Genomic DNA, 15,743 nt, shown 5'->3' with positions numbered 1-15,743 from the left:
ATATATTTATCTTCTGATCTCCACCTCTCCTTTTGTAGCCTTGTATAATCGATTCACTTTAATGTTAACAATTCATTTTAGTGCACTCACTTTGTATTTCTCTTTGAGTCCCTTCTAAAAGATTTTTTTCTCTCTCTCAAAAATAAATTTGACACCCACCCTTCCCCGGTGATGAACCACTCCATTATCTGTAAAACGTTTTCTGTTCTTGTTGTTATTTTAAGATAAATACTGGCGTTGCCCATGTATATTTTTTTCTTCTTCAAATTATTATTTGCAAATCCTATGGTTAAAGACGCTAAGGCTCCATCAAACTCCCTTGTACAATGTCAGATTTTTAATAACCTAAACTCTGATCATGGACCTTATTTTTATACCGCAAGAAATTTTTTCCCCGAAAGAGAGAGACAGAGAGGGGGGTCTGCTGAATTTGTTTGTTTTCAGATAAGATCGCCAGTCAAATGCAGCCCTTGAACTTATTGGATATTCTAATTCTCATTCCATAAGAATTGTCATGTGAATTATCAATTATAATCCAATAAAAAAAAATCTCTATTTATCTATAAGTATTGGCGTGACCGACAGAGAATCTCCTGAGCAGGGGGTTCAATTATGGACTCGTTGCATCAACATAGTACTCTGAGAAACCCTTTATTGGGTATTTTGGAGTGGTAGTTTGCTACACATGGCATTCCATAATCTTCCTCCTCATGCACAGACAGTTTGAGCTCGGGTTTCAAGTCCACAGTAGGATTGGGTATCTCTATTTGTTGAGATCTAATTAAAGACGAGGATGTTGAGTGTAATGAAAGCCCCCGGAGGGGAGGGCAGGAGAGTAAATTAGGCCCGATTCATTGGATGTTGAGAGAACAGCTGCTTGAAACGCATCCCTCCTCAACACTTGCAGAGCTTAAAACGCTACAAGGGTGTAAAACTTGTTGTGGACGATTTAGGGAGGATGCGATTGAGGTTGTTATCTATCAATGTACAGGACTGTCGATTCTGTACGCTAATTATTGTTTCATTTGAAGTTCAAGAAGCTCAGATTTTTTCAAAGGTAATTGATTACACGTCACCAGCCCCCCCCCCCCCTCCCTAATAAAATTTATACTATGCTATTGGAAATTTGGCATTTTCAATATAGTATCTTTTGGAAACATTCTATTTCACTTAGTGAAGATTAAAGGCGGAGTTGTTTGTATACATATGATAATATTTTGCTATTATTTTTGTAAATCATATCATTTGAAAACTCGAGGACTTAAAGATAAATTTGCTCGTAATTTGATTAATCAGCAATTTCTTTATTTCGTAAGTTTGTATACATTCAGATGTGATATTTACACGTCTACGTGGGCTTTGTTTTAGAAAGGTAAAAGTATTTTGCTTCGTAATATGTAATCAAAAATTTTGAATGTATGGATTACGATTATCTACGTAAAATACAATATATTTTTTTTGCGTTAAAAGATAAAAAGCCTTCGACCCACTGCGGCATCAAGTACCCCCCCCCCCCCGCCTCCACCCCCATAAATAAAGTATTATGATGCCAGAGTGTAAGCCCGGAAAAAATAGGGTATAACCAGTCTGATAAAATGTTTCATGATATAAACTATAACCATGATGATACACCCTTTCTGGTAATAAAAACAGGATGAGGGCAATCTGACTAATGATTTAATGATCATAATCAAGCTTAATAAAGAACTCGATCAATTTGAACATGTTGGAGCGTCTACAAAAGATAGGTCACTTATAGTTGAAAAGTTTCCACCACTACTCCTTGGAGATGGTCCGCGAGAGTTCACTCACAATCCTTATCGTCTTATGCGTCACCATTCACTTTGGGAACTTACTTAGTGTAGTTCGTTAAGAACAATTATCATCATCATCATTTTCATTTGTATTTATCCTTAAAAAAAAAGAATATTCATTAAAATTTTATCCATTATTGTGTAAAAAGGGATATATGCACGTTTGTGGGAAGATTTATTCCCATATTGAGATAGTGCATGTTGATTTGAATGCAACACTGGGTAAAATTTACTCAGCATTTGGTATCATTTACCCAACGAACTTGCATGCTTCCTTTTTTACCCAATATTGGGTAAACTTTTTAAGAGTTTTATCATCATCATCATCATCATCATCACCATCATCATCATCACCATCATCATCGTCATCATCACCATCATCATCATCAAAATCGTCGGTTGCTATCATCATTTGGCCTTGATCAGATCAGTTTCGTAGCTTACTTGATTGACGTGAAATTCACGAAGTAAGTTTTGCGATCAAAGAATAAGCATGTGAAATCTGTTCGACACTTTGTACTTTCTGGCATTGTCCCTCAACGTTATTTCTTCTTAATATAATTCGTATTTATTGAACAATATATATTGAATATGCACTTTGAACAACGCACGGTGTCTTTTGTCTGAGGTGTGATTGGAGAAGAATGAAAAAAGCGTATTGGTTTGTTCACCAATTTTTGCACTTGTATGGGTCTATTATGAAACATCTCTTGGGAAATGTTTTTATTTCTACTCCCAAGGTAAGCTGAATTGACAGAGATGGAATATGAATTATGGCATAGGGTACTTTAAGACAGCTCGACACCCCAATCACGAGAGCAGTTCAGCAATTTTCATGGATTTTGCGTTTTTCTTTCAGTCTTGTAAAAGAATATTAATTTTGCAGTGGGGTCTCCTGTACCTAAGGTCTTGCCACTATAATAGCATTACTCACATAAATTTAAGATTTTATAAGACGGGAAATTGAAGTACTGTGGGAGTTAATGATAGTAATGCATGCAGTCGTTTTGTATACTAACAATTCAACCAGTACTACTACTACTACTACTACTACTACTACTACTACTACTACTACTACTACTATACTACTACCACTACTACTACTACTACTACTACTACTACTACTACTACTACTACTACTACTACTACTACTACTACTACTACTACTACTACTACTACTACTACTACTACTATTACTACTACTAATACTACTACTATTATTATTATTACTACTACTACTACTACTACTACTACTACTACTACTACTACTACTACTACTACTACTACTACTTCTACTACTAGCATGACTCGTATTATGGGTAAAGGTATCGGTGGGGGTATTAAGGGTGGATGAGGGGAAATTATCGTTACTCTAAAATAAAAAAGAACCAGTTCCAAAAGCCTCACTTCCAAAAGAGAGCGGGGGCAAAATCAGGGGTGTACCGGCTGCATGCTCATCACAGAGTAATTGTACGTAAGCCTACAACAACTTTGGCTCTGGGGTTGCTTTACTGACCCGTCCATTGGTGGTGGTGGTTGTGGTAGTGGTAGTGGAAGTCAGTGAGTGGCTGCGATTTTATGATATGAGTGCAAGGGGAACGGGGCACCTAACGTTTACCGCCCCAATGTCATGAATGTGTTTTGTGACGTCGTCAGAGAATACTAGGCATTGTGAGAGCGAGCAAAGCGAATATTTTCGAGACAAAACATGGACAAGGTCAACGAGTTGCCACCAAAATAGACTCGTGGTTAATAAGATCGAAGGAATTCGTTCTAAATTTTGCCTTTTGACTTCGTATTTTAAGGATTTTTTTATATAAATAAGTTAATTTAAAGGGGAAATGATCTCCACAGCAAAAAAAAAATCGACGGAAAGGGGCATGTCTCCCTTAACATCCCCTGGATCATCGCTTATGGTAGGACATGACTGTAGGATGAGAGCGAGGTAGAGGTATATAGTAGTAGAAGGGAGAATGCGAGGAAGATAGAGAGAGTAAAAACATTAAAGGGGTGTGAAGCGGCAGGGAGGGGCAAAAGCTTCTTATAACCTTTAACTCTTGTCTGGTAGGTAAATTGAAAGTGAAAAATGATAACACACCTGACTTCTTTGTTAAAGCATCAAGAGTAAAACCTTGAACCTGGTTGCCATTTAAAAAACAACCTGTATCGAGAACCCTGGCGGTACACACATGCAGACGATCAGAAGAAAATCTAATTGTTTCTCCGCATGGAGTCAAGACATCTTACATTCCAAGCTAAACACGAACAAGTTAAGGTTCCCCAAGACCATAATTCAATCCCCATTATCGGATTGGGGTAGGCTGCTCGACAAAGTCCGGGGTCGTATTATCTTAAAGTTTTTGCTTCTTGACGAAAAATGTTTTTATTTCACGTGACGTTAATGTTTCATGCAAATATTTCCCGCTGTTTGCGTGATGCACCATTGTCATGATTTGTTGTTCGACATTTTTTTGTCACAGTGAGGGGTTGACTTGATGAAGAAAAATATATCAAAACGGCCGATATAGAATGTCCATTAAAAATATTGGAATATTTGAAGACAATCGACAAGCTTCAGAAATGGATTATAACTTTTGTTAAGATGCTCTCGATAAATACATCTCGAATTTTAAACTTTGGACTGGTTGAAATATTACGCCCTCCTTCGATCAAACATTCTTGTTTCTAACATGTCTAAGGAGACGTATGCCCGGGGGCGGCGATCCTGGGGGGGGGCGCTGGGGACACAGTGCCCCACTTTTTGAAGCACTGAAAAGTGACCTTTCTTACGCAAGAAAAATGCCCCCTCACGAACGTGTACTGTGCCCCTTTCACCTGAGAAGGACCCGTTTTATGTGTGAGCAAGTGCCACCTTAATTGCCTTCTTGTAAGTGCCCTTTCTCAAATCAGTGCCCCTGACGAACGTGTTCTGTGTCCCTTGAGAAGGACCCGTTTTATGTGTGAGCAAATGTCCCTTTGCCTTCTTCTATTAGTGCCCCATCTAGTATCAGTCCACTCTTTTTACCCAAGGAAAATGCCCCAAACGAACGCGTTCTGTGCCCCTTTCACATGAGAAGTACCCATTTACGTGTTAACGAGTGCCTCTGAAACAAGAAAACAATATTCTCATTTTTATATGTTACTACAAAACTTGTAAGGATAATCCTACGTGCCTTAAGCTTCACGAGTCATGCTAGTGGGGTAGATAGGCAGAGGCGTACAGATGGGGGGCTCTTGCCCCCTCCCAAAATTTTTCACGACCAAGAATAAAGAGAGAAAAGGAAAGAGAGAAGGGTGAAATAAAATATATCCCAAAATTGGATTTTCGTTATAAAGATGTCATTTCGCTCGCAGCTTCTTATGAATTTACGAAATATCTAGCCCCCTCAAAATTGTTACCCCATAACGCCACTGTGGATAAGTCATTTTTTTCTTTGTTTTAAGATAATGCCCTTTTCAAAAGAAAAGGTGCCCTTTTTTCCCTGTGCCCCCCCCCCCACTTTCAACTTCGCTCCGCTGCCCCTGCGTATGCCCCTACTCGAAGAAAACAGGTGTGTCACTAAACCCAGTCAGTTTGAAATAGCGCCATCATAGAACAAAATTCACAGTTTTTTATAGAAATCTTCTGATTACACGCTAGTAATCATTTCCCCGAATGTTACAGTCAAACCACCAGAACAGCATCAAACCGATCAAATTTATTTGATTTCGAATGGCATTCATTTGTCAGTCTGGAACAGGGGCGTCAATTCATTGGTAGGCAGGGGCGATAGCCACCCCCGATTAAAATATGGGGGGGGGGGACTCAGATTTGTCCCGAAATATTGACAATTAAAAGAAAATACAATGTGCAATGCAAATATATGTTTTAAAAAGCATTGGGAAGCACTGGATTAAACTTGGCATGCAAAGTAGGCCTACTATCAAACATACACATTTTTCAATTATTAGACGCGCACAATTTTATATTATAATATTGGGAGCGCAGAACTTTTTTTAACCTATGCCCCTCCCCATCCGAAACATGAATTGTCTTCCCTGCTTTGGAGTTTGCTTAGTTGGTGTGACTGTATTCACAAGCCTCTAATGCATATTGAATTTGAATCATTCAGAAGCCTTCATTTTAAACTTGCGTTTGATATCAAAGTCCCGAACTCAATTTTTCTTCAATGGTCCCTGGATATGTACTGGGTCAAACGAGGTCACGTGACATTCGAATCATTGACCTCATGATCAATTGAGTGATTTCAAGTCCGGTGTTAGCGTTGGTGTAGGTGTTGGAAGCACAATTTGGATTGCTTCCCCTAGCTCCAAAACCTATTCTCAGTTTGTAAAACTGAACCAGATCACATAATTGACACCTCTTATATATCGAGGTTTTTTACCTGACTGCTAAATAAGCACGAATGCCTGTGAACAAGCAACCAGGGGACCAACGGCTTAAGGTCCTCTCCGAGGGACCTGGTAATGAGGATAAATGCCTTACCAAAGGGCACTAGCGCACCACTTGGGAATCGAACCCGGGTCACCGGAATCCGAAACCCCCGCTCTACCGACTGAGCTATCGCGCCTCAACAACTAGTAAGTGACTTTTCAGGACCATCTTCATTTTAATGTTTGGTGTTATACTCGTGTAAAAAAATGACCTAACATCAACACCAAAAGGTCAACACTGAACTTGAAATCACCCATTGTAGCACCCTGCAGGTGAATACGAAGCTACTTGACCTTGGAGCTTTGGCATGTGGAGAGATATACATAGACCCTATGCAATGGGATTCCTACTTCCAATGAGAGAATGAACTTCCCATCAATGATGGGTAAATAATCTAGATGATCAAATATTGACTCATCTAAGTATACACATTCTTTCTGTAAGGGATATGTGAATAAAATAACGGGAATACAAAAGAGGGAGAGAGAGGGGAGAGGAATGTGTGTGCGTGAGGATAGGTGAGTAAGTGGGTGTGTATGGGTGTGAGGGTGTGTATGAGGGTGTGGGTGTGTGTGGGGGTGTGAGCGTGTGGGTGTGTATTGGGGTGTGAGTGTGTAGGTGTGTATGGGGCTGTGAGCGTGTGGGTGAGTATGGGGGTGTGAGAGGGTGTGTGAGCGTGTGGTGTGTATGGAGGTGTGAGAGGGTGTGTGAGCGTGTGGTGTGTATGGACTTGTGAGCGCGTGGGTGTGTATGGGGGTGTGAGTGTGTGGGTGAGTATGGGAGTGCGAGCGTGTGGGTGTGTATGGAGTGTGAGCGCATGGGTGTGTATTGGGGTGTGGGTGTGTATTGGGGTGTGAGGGTGTGTATTGGGGTGTGAGGGTGTGGTGTGAATGGGGATGTGAGGGTGTGTGTGAAGGGGAAAAGGTGGGAGAAAAAATGAAAATGAAAAGACACATAACTTGATTACAGAAATAAAAAAATAAACAAAAGAGAGCACTTACTTGATTGCTTTAGCATGTTTCATTTTTTTCAGATTTCATTACACAAGATGATAACGATCATCGTTTTTATTAAATAGTGCGTTGCTGCATTTTTTTTGGTCATCACGTTACTCAATATCAACTATCAAACAAAGGAACATAATATGTGTATACGCAGTAAAAGGGAACTAATAAATGACTTTCAGGTCACGAACTAATAAATTGCATGCAGTACTACAAAGGTATAATTACAGAGAAAACAAATCAATGCATGGCAACATTACTACACTCTAAAAAAAATATTGGGTAAAATGGGAACAAGCACGTTGGTTGGGTAAAAAGATATTTTGTAAATTTTACGCAACTTTGCGTTGAAGAGCCCAATATGGGGTAAAAAAAAATACCCAGCAAGCATGCATGTTCCCTTTCTACCCAAAATTTTACTCAGTGTTTTTAGAGTATAGTTAAAAAAATCAATAAAGTTTCTAGTCAAAATTGTTTCGAAGATAATTACTAGGCCAAAAAACTTAATAGGGTGTTAAGGGCAAGGCTTGTGCGGAACCACACGTAGTTCAGTTTTGTTTACCCAATAATACGGTTAATGATTTTAACGATTGTAAAGTTTGTCGCAATGTATTCAAACGATGCCATTTCATATCGACCAAATAGCACGTTCACCAATAGTACACATTTCATCGCTTCAATACAAATATGGATATACAAGACAACAGTGACGTTTTACTAATACCAATTTCGCCGTGCGTGTGCAAAAGTATTTTAAAGTTTTCGAAAAAAAATAAAGTGCATATAAGTGCATATATATATATATATATATATATATACATATTAAATATCAGGAAAATTACAATTGATTATATATGTAATGTAACCTAACAAGGCTGATGGTCTTATATCCATTATTATTTTATTTTTTTGCAGTCTTCATTTTGATAGCGATGTTGCCATTTTGTCTATTTCTCGTTTCAGTTTTGCAAAAGCGTAGCTATTTCTTTCGTTACACGAGCTAAGGCTCCCAAGTATATCTTTAAAAACATCTCTACAAATGCGTGGTTAGATAGCATGGATTTGGTTTTTTATTTAAACATTTCATGATGTAAAAATATTCCACAAGTCGTTCGACAAATCAACACATCCTTGTCATTTTTGTTAAACACCATAGTGCAGACGACATTTCTTGTAGTTACCCTGCTTTAGAATGACGAAAGTTCTGCATATTGAAAACGATTTTCTAAATTATAGGACCGATAGATGGGTGAGGGTGTGTTTCAGTTCATACGCTGTAAAAACGCTGTTAAGCAACACTTAATAAGCCCGTCACTCTAACAACTATTGCTTAAACGTTTAAACAATAATTGTTTAAACTTTTTTAAAACAAATTGTCTAAAGTTTAAACAATAGTTGTTAGAGTGACGGGTTAAACAGCGTTGCTTAACATTTTTAACAGCGTTTTTACAGAATAGTCAATTAGTCATGAACATTAAATTGATTTCAATTAATACATTTTTCTTCGATGATCATGATGATGGGATTGGTCTCTTCTTCAAATGTTTTATCATGCGAATGAACAGCGTATTGTACAGTAAAATGAATAATGTTAGCTATCAATTATGCATCGAACTTTGGTCAATTATGATCAGTACTGAATTATGATTATGAGAATACATGATTAGCAAATATAGAATTCATCATTGAGTATATATTTGAATTCGTGTCAAGATCATAAAGAATGTTGGTGAGCTGGATATCTGATAGTTATCGGGTGTAGATCAAAGGTGTGAAACAACATGAGAACATGGAAGTGTCGAAGGAGAGGGGGGGGGGAGTGGAAAGGAATGGAAGACGGTGGATGCAAGTAGATTTCAGAAAAAAACAATTCTGAAATATCACTGATCGAAAGTACATGATACGCATTTGGCGTATTTTATGACGAAACATAAGACGTCTATATACCAATATATTGTATTTGTCCTCACTAGTACAATTATCTCTATCATGTCTATTGATATACATGTATATATAGAATAGCATTAACAAGATGGTAGATGCAGATTGATTCGGAAAGCAAATAAATTTGACAACACGAGAGATCGAATATCCAACCATATCATAATGCGTAGAGCAATTTCTTTAATTCAAGTTTACATTCCTATACTCGCCCTCTCTGCTCGTTTGTACTATTTCAATCAAGGTTATTCAGGAAGCAAGTGGCAACCCCACCCCCCCAAAAAAAAATAGATAACGAATTAATCTCCAACCCTATCATGCATTATTAGTTACAGTCACCATGGAAATAGTTTTAATAACTAGGTCAGACTCGTTTTGAATAAAATCAAAACCTTTTCGAGCCTAGTTTCTCTCTTTATCGTGATTAAAGAGGCATTATCAAGTTCTTATTTCAGAACCAATTTGTAAACAGATTTGGGTGATTTCATGAAATTCAATGCAGTGACCTTTTACCAAAAATATTTATATTTCCCAGCCTCGTTGGTGCACGTGCAAAAATTGTTATTTTCCCACTGATCTTCTGATTATCTGCATTGATTGAACAAGAGCAATACATAGTTACTGACGCAAAACTCCCCTTTTGTCATGTTTTATGGCAGAACAAGACAATAGGATAGGTGGGGTATTTATATTGCCCCGGGATGAAATGGACCTTTGTTTGGTTTAAAGACGCGATGATAATGGAAATATGGAAGTAAATATTTAATTTTTGGGGTGGTTATTTTACTTGGACGAGACGGGAGGTATAAGGGAGGGGTGTCCAACTCTTGATGTCTTGATGGAAACCATTATTTAACACAGTCACACTCCAGTAGGTGTCACGTGACCACCAAGTGTCATCGTGATATTGTACTTTGGTACGTTATTATAGACTTTCGAAAGAATATACTTGACAGTGTTACACGGTTACTCTCTCTCTGGAATAGAAGCATAATGGCACAGTCTGCTGACGAGTAAGCGATTTTTTAAATCATCATTTTTGTTTTCATTTATTTAATTCCCCTTATAAAGATAAAAGGTTCTGATAAGACAATGACCAAATTGCTGTTTATACCTAGGGTTGCCACGCAGTCAAGCTAAACGGCAACTCCTGCAACGTTTTTTAATCGATATGTCATAGAAAATACAACTTTGTTCATTGCTTTGCTTGCCAAATATTTTTACGTACTCTTTTTACTGCATTTTCCTTGTTACTTTGTTCATGAAAAAGTTTCAGAAATCAATGAAAATTAATAGATTAATTTGATACGATAAGTAAACTTATGTAACTTGGATTTTGTGATACCCAACGCTGTTTCTTTTAAAGAGAGCCTCAGTTTGATGTCTTAGAGTAGAAATATACCATCGACTAGTCATGTCGTAGTGGTATGTAGCACTGGCGTGTTTTCTAGCTAGATTACATAATAATGTTCCCATATTATTACCATTTCCTCATATCAGTATTATAAATGTTCATCGAAATTGCAATTGTGTTAATGATATCGGTGTAACCTTCGTTTTAAAATTATACATACACCATGTGTGTGTGTTAAATGTGAGTGTGTGGGAATTTTACGATTCCCTCAAAATAACGCTTCCAAAGCACATGCCAGCGCGAAAAATTATTCGCACGAAAATTATAGAAATTCGTTTGAAAAGGAATATTTCGGCTGAATGCATTCAAATGAGAAAATGTTCAAACTAGATGGAGCCGTGTAAACAGCTAGTAAAAAGGGAAGACCATCATGGGGCCTGTTGCATAAAAGTTACAATTATGGTAACTACCATGGTAACATGGTCCAACAGCCAATCAAAATCAAAGATTTCATTCAAGATATCATCATCATTGGATAGCAAAGTTACCATAATAGTAATTTTACGCAACGGGGCCCTGAAATTAAAAATGTAGAAAACGGGCCAACCCACTAAAAACAAACTACACTGTAAAAAAGCTGTTTGAAATTTTAAGCACGTTGTTTAAGCCCGTCATTTAGCCCAGCGCACACTATGAGATCCGATGCGACTCGATTCTTTAATAAATCGCATTTTGCAGTAGATATGAAAGTTCCTAGAAGTAATATTAGTTTATTTGAATTTCGGCATAATGATAGGAATCATAAAATCATAATTTTACTTTGCGGCAAGCCCTGTGGTCGGGGTGAAGTACAAATCGGCTTCACGTCGCAGCCGATGATGACGTCATTACGATTTGGACTTGAATTTACTTTATTCCTACAGGGAGGCTCGAACTAGACTGAATTTCGATTTCAGTGGTCCTCCACTATTCTGAACTCTGATCGCTAAGATTGTATTAGTTTACATGTCCATATCAAATATTATTGCCATTTCTTTGAAATTTTGGTCGTAACGAATCGCATAGTGTGCACCGGGCTTTATGTTAAAACTTTTTTAAATCGTTTATTTTTTTCCCAAACAGCCGATTTAAAAGTTTTTGAAAATTTATTTGAAATTTTATACAAGTTGTTCAAAGTAGAAACAAAAGTTGTTAGAGTGACGGCCTTAAACAACATGCGTATTTTTTTAAACAGCGTTTTTACAGTGTAAAAATAGGTTTAAAAATTAGCGGATGATCACGGAATACCCCCAACTTTAAGTTTAAAATGGGATGGGGTGGAAAGGAGATCCTTTGCTCATGTACGTCCCGCATTAAAAAAAAAATCTTTTTTTTTTAAATCTTCTTGTAGTGAAAGGGGATTAGGATAAGACCAGTTATATTCAGTGATTTGGTATATCTCTTTATTCTATACATGTATATAAATTATTTGTTTTCTTCTATTTTACTCCTACCTTGATGAAGTTCTTTGCCAGTTAATGATCACTATGCTTGTAAATGTTCCTTTTTTGCTTGTTTGTTTGCTTGTTTTTAGTGATAAAACTTACATATTCATATCATTTCATATTTCACCTGCAGTTTACCTGGTGGGAATATTTTCAAGCAAGCATGGGTCACCATAACATCGTTTTTCGGCAGTTTTCTTTCAAGCGGTGAGTCGAAATTAAAGAGTATCAAACATCCAGGATGGGGGACTATACCATGTTTTTATATATACATTTTGAATGAAGTCATGCCTTATGGTATGGTATTTTGACCTGGGGGTCTGCATCGGTATAGAGAGGGTTAAATCTCGAATAGTTTGTTGGACAAAAGGAGTTTTTAAAATAACATGTTTTCTTCATAATAAGAGTTTACGATATAAATGTAAATAGCAAAGTTCACTAATATTTGTTTATTGGACACGAGACTAAACAAGTGCAGGTGCTCCAAATAGAAAAAGGGTAAAGGCTGAATACGAAAATCCACTGCAATGTAAGGGGTCCGTATCAAAGCACCCCCCAAAAAATAAAAATAACACTGCAAACAATGCTGTGTCATATTTCATTTTGTCAACGCATCCTGGTAGTCTTATTTAGAAAAAGAAATTATCATATATAGGTCTATATTCATACAAGTTCTTGTCAAATATATATAAATGTCAGAAATTTTATATATAAAAATATAGTTTGTGGGAACGATAAGGCTTAAGATATATATACATTGGGATGAAATATGTATGATAAATCACTTTCGGTGTAATTTTCCTGTATTCATATCCGTTAACCAATAATCTTTACCATTGTCATGATTGTATCTAATCCACAGCTTTTTGTAAATTATGTAAAATAATTTCTATTACCTGGTCTTATCGAGCATATATAGCGTTGTACCATCATTAGTGCAGAAGAACGCAATATTATCTCTATTGTTGATGCTCTTTCAATTGTCTTATCTGAGTATGCCATCGCTTTAAAGACGATGCATATCTCCGAGAATAAACACATTAACAAGGCCTGTGGTATATACATGGTATACAAACTCCCTCCTGGTCGATAGTATTGTATATCACCCTGCTTGGGCAGTTTGGCCATTTACTATCTACCTCTGTCACATATCTTTGCCAGCGACTCAGTTATGAGCCGTCATTTTATTGTAATATGGATACCATAATTAACAATCATGGTAAGAATTTTTTTCTCCATTCATCGGTGTTCATTCTGTAATCAATACGTGATCAATAATGGATTAATATGTTTTGGAAGTTATTGTGTGGATTAGTAAAGACCACACGCGGACATTTAAGCTTTGTGATATCTTCTGCTTATAATGAGATATTGGGTCCTCTAGAGTCGTACAAGCTTTTCTGAAAATAATAAGGTCTTTTGATTCCCTTTTATTCTTGCTCCATTTTATGACAGGTGGAAACTGATCATCCAAGTCGTATCTATATTATTGCATATGCGTATTCATTGTCTTGGTTGTGATTGTGTTTTAAAGAATAAATTTGTTTTGGCTTGAGATCATTGTAATATTGTAATCGCTGGATACACCCATACGTGAGATGTCCATGGTTATGATTTTGAATGCGTTTTGAGATTTTCAGCTTTTGCCGACAAATGCCATCATCATTGTGATATTAGTAGGTCTAAAAAGAACAAATGAGCCATAGGGGCTTTTATTTTCACTCTATTTTTACCCTGCCGCTATGCATGTATAGTTTCACTATTGATCTCCAATGCCGTCTCGATCGATTTAATTGATAGATATTTAAAAAAATACTTTTTGATTGAAAAGGGGTGAAGGTCGAGATTATCCAAATAGAATGTCGAAGCAGTAAACTGGCAATATAGATTGTCGCGTCGGAGGGTTTTTTCTGCAAAATGATACAAATGGGGGCGTGCGTGGGGCCATTGACCTCCAATAGTTCCTCTACCAAGAATATAAAATGGAATGAGAGATAAAAAGACAAATTAAAAGGTTGATATATTGTATTTCAACCTGCATATGTTATTTCAAAATATGTCACAAAATCATATTTTGTATAAAAAGGCCGAAATATTTGCCACGTTTGGCCGCCTTAATCTGTTTTGGCTCATTACACCACTGGTCAAAGTTGTGATATTTCCCTTCACTTTGGTGATTTACTGATTATTGAAAAGAATCTTTAGAAAATCCTGTGTAGAATCTAGCGTTTGTTCTTCCGATATTATAGTCGATCACAATTCTATCATTTTTATTTTTAGAGAGCAAAAGCTGTCAAGCAAATAAAGATTAACTTTGACCCTGCAGATATTCCAGATGGCTTTGTGCATTTACAGGAATAAATTTATAAATTGAAATTGCCCCCAAGTCGTCTAATCAGCCATGATATCCAAAAGAAATGTTTGCTGTTCACTCTTGATGTAGATACCAGACAGTTTGGGGATAATAATCATGATAATAGAATACAGTTTCACAGGGCGTAGTCGTTTATGGGTGATTACTTCTTTTCTACTCCTTTTTTGTTTGGGGGGTAATATTTTGGGTTATTCCTTATATGGATTTATTGATATCTCAATACAATCTGATGTAATTTACATTCTCTGCGAAACCATTCTATGTGTGATATAGAGATAATTCATGTCTTTCAGGAGTAGGATTTTAGTTCTTTAAAGGTCAGGAAATACAATTTTTTTAATAAAAGAGAAAAACCAAACAAGCAGAGCAATGATCATGATAATAATTCCATCAAAATCGGATGCAAAGATAAGAATTTGTGAAATGCAAAAGTTTCGCTTGATTTCACAAAAGAGCTAATATACACATTTTTTGTATAGAAACACGAAAAATGATGGAGCCGATGACATCACTTACTCACTATTTCTTTTGTATTCGATATGAAATATTTAGATTTTCTCTCTCATTAGAATGTTAAAAATAGTTTGAATCTTCCCTGCACGTTTGGCATGTCTTTATCAAAACTTGTTTATTTTACATACGATTTAATTAATATCTCAGCGTTAGGCTCGTTGACTTTTCTATGTCTATTTAAATCCACTTTTGTCGGGATCGGCTTGAGCTTCAAATCATTTTCCTCTGTAACTGATAGTGTATTTTTTCAGCTTTGCATCATAAAAAAAGCTGCATCCAGCTTAAAAGGATAGTTTGCCCATCACCTTCACAAATGAATGGTGATCATTTGTTCATACCGTAGATGATTGAAATCATTTTTAAACTGAAAATGAATGAAAATGTAAAAAGATACTACAACGTGTATAATAAAGAACCCTCAAGGAAAATAGGTTACCGGAAATAGGATGAAATTTGAAAAGTATCGAGCATTGAAAAACTGAAGGTGAGGTATATAAATGTATTTACGATATAGATAAATAGTGTTTGCGAAAGTAGCGTGTTTTCACTCCACAAGACCTGTGCAAAGTTCAAGTCCTATTCTGTAAGGGCCTACACTCGAAAACGCAAGACTTTATAATATATGGAATGTGGATATGGATATAAAAAGTTTATCATGGAAATCTGAACTATACAAGAATCATCGTCATATTTATAACGATAATTTTTTCTATGATTTTTCAAGATAAAAATTCAAAGTTGGTGTATTATGTACTCACTCGACATTTTGATCAATTTACTCAATAAATCAATAACAAGATATCAAGGAATCCGTCGTTTTAATC

At 36.5% G+C, this 15,743-nt stretch overlaps 1 protein-coding gene across 3 annotated transcripts in view; it reads left to right on the top strand.

Moving 5' to 3' along the window:
* Positions 1–15,743, top strand: part of LOC129270070 (cytoglobin-1-like) — a 79,089-nt gene that overhangs the window by 50,581 nt on the left and 12,765 nt on the right. The window contains exons 1-2 of one of the 3 annotated variants that reach the window (XM_054907485.2): positions 9,979–10,207; positions 12,166–12,239. In XM_054907485.2, the coding sequence (XP_054763460.2) occupies positions 10,188–10,207; positions 12,166–12,239 (94 nt within the window). In that variant the 5' untranslated portion in view covers positions 9,979–10,187. Of the gene's footprint in view, positions 1–9,978; positions 10,208–12,165; positions 12,240–13,069; positions 13,252–15,743 lie in introns of those variants that run through there. The other 2 variants (XM_064105755.1, XM_054907486.2) reach the window with 2 other exon arrangements.

The sequence above is a fragment of the Lytechinus pictus genome, chromosome 10 (assembly GCF_037042905.1).
Source record: "Lytechinus pictus isolate F3 Inbred chromosome 10, Lp3.0, whole genome shotgun sequence".
Lineage (NCBI taxonomy): Eukaryota > Metazoa > Echinodermata > Echinoidea > Temnopleuroida > Toxopneustidae > Lytechinus > Lytechinus pictus.
The sequence above is the reverse complement of the archived record's forward strand: the minus strand, read 5'-3'. Positions and strand labels throughout refer to the sequence as shown.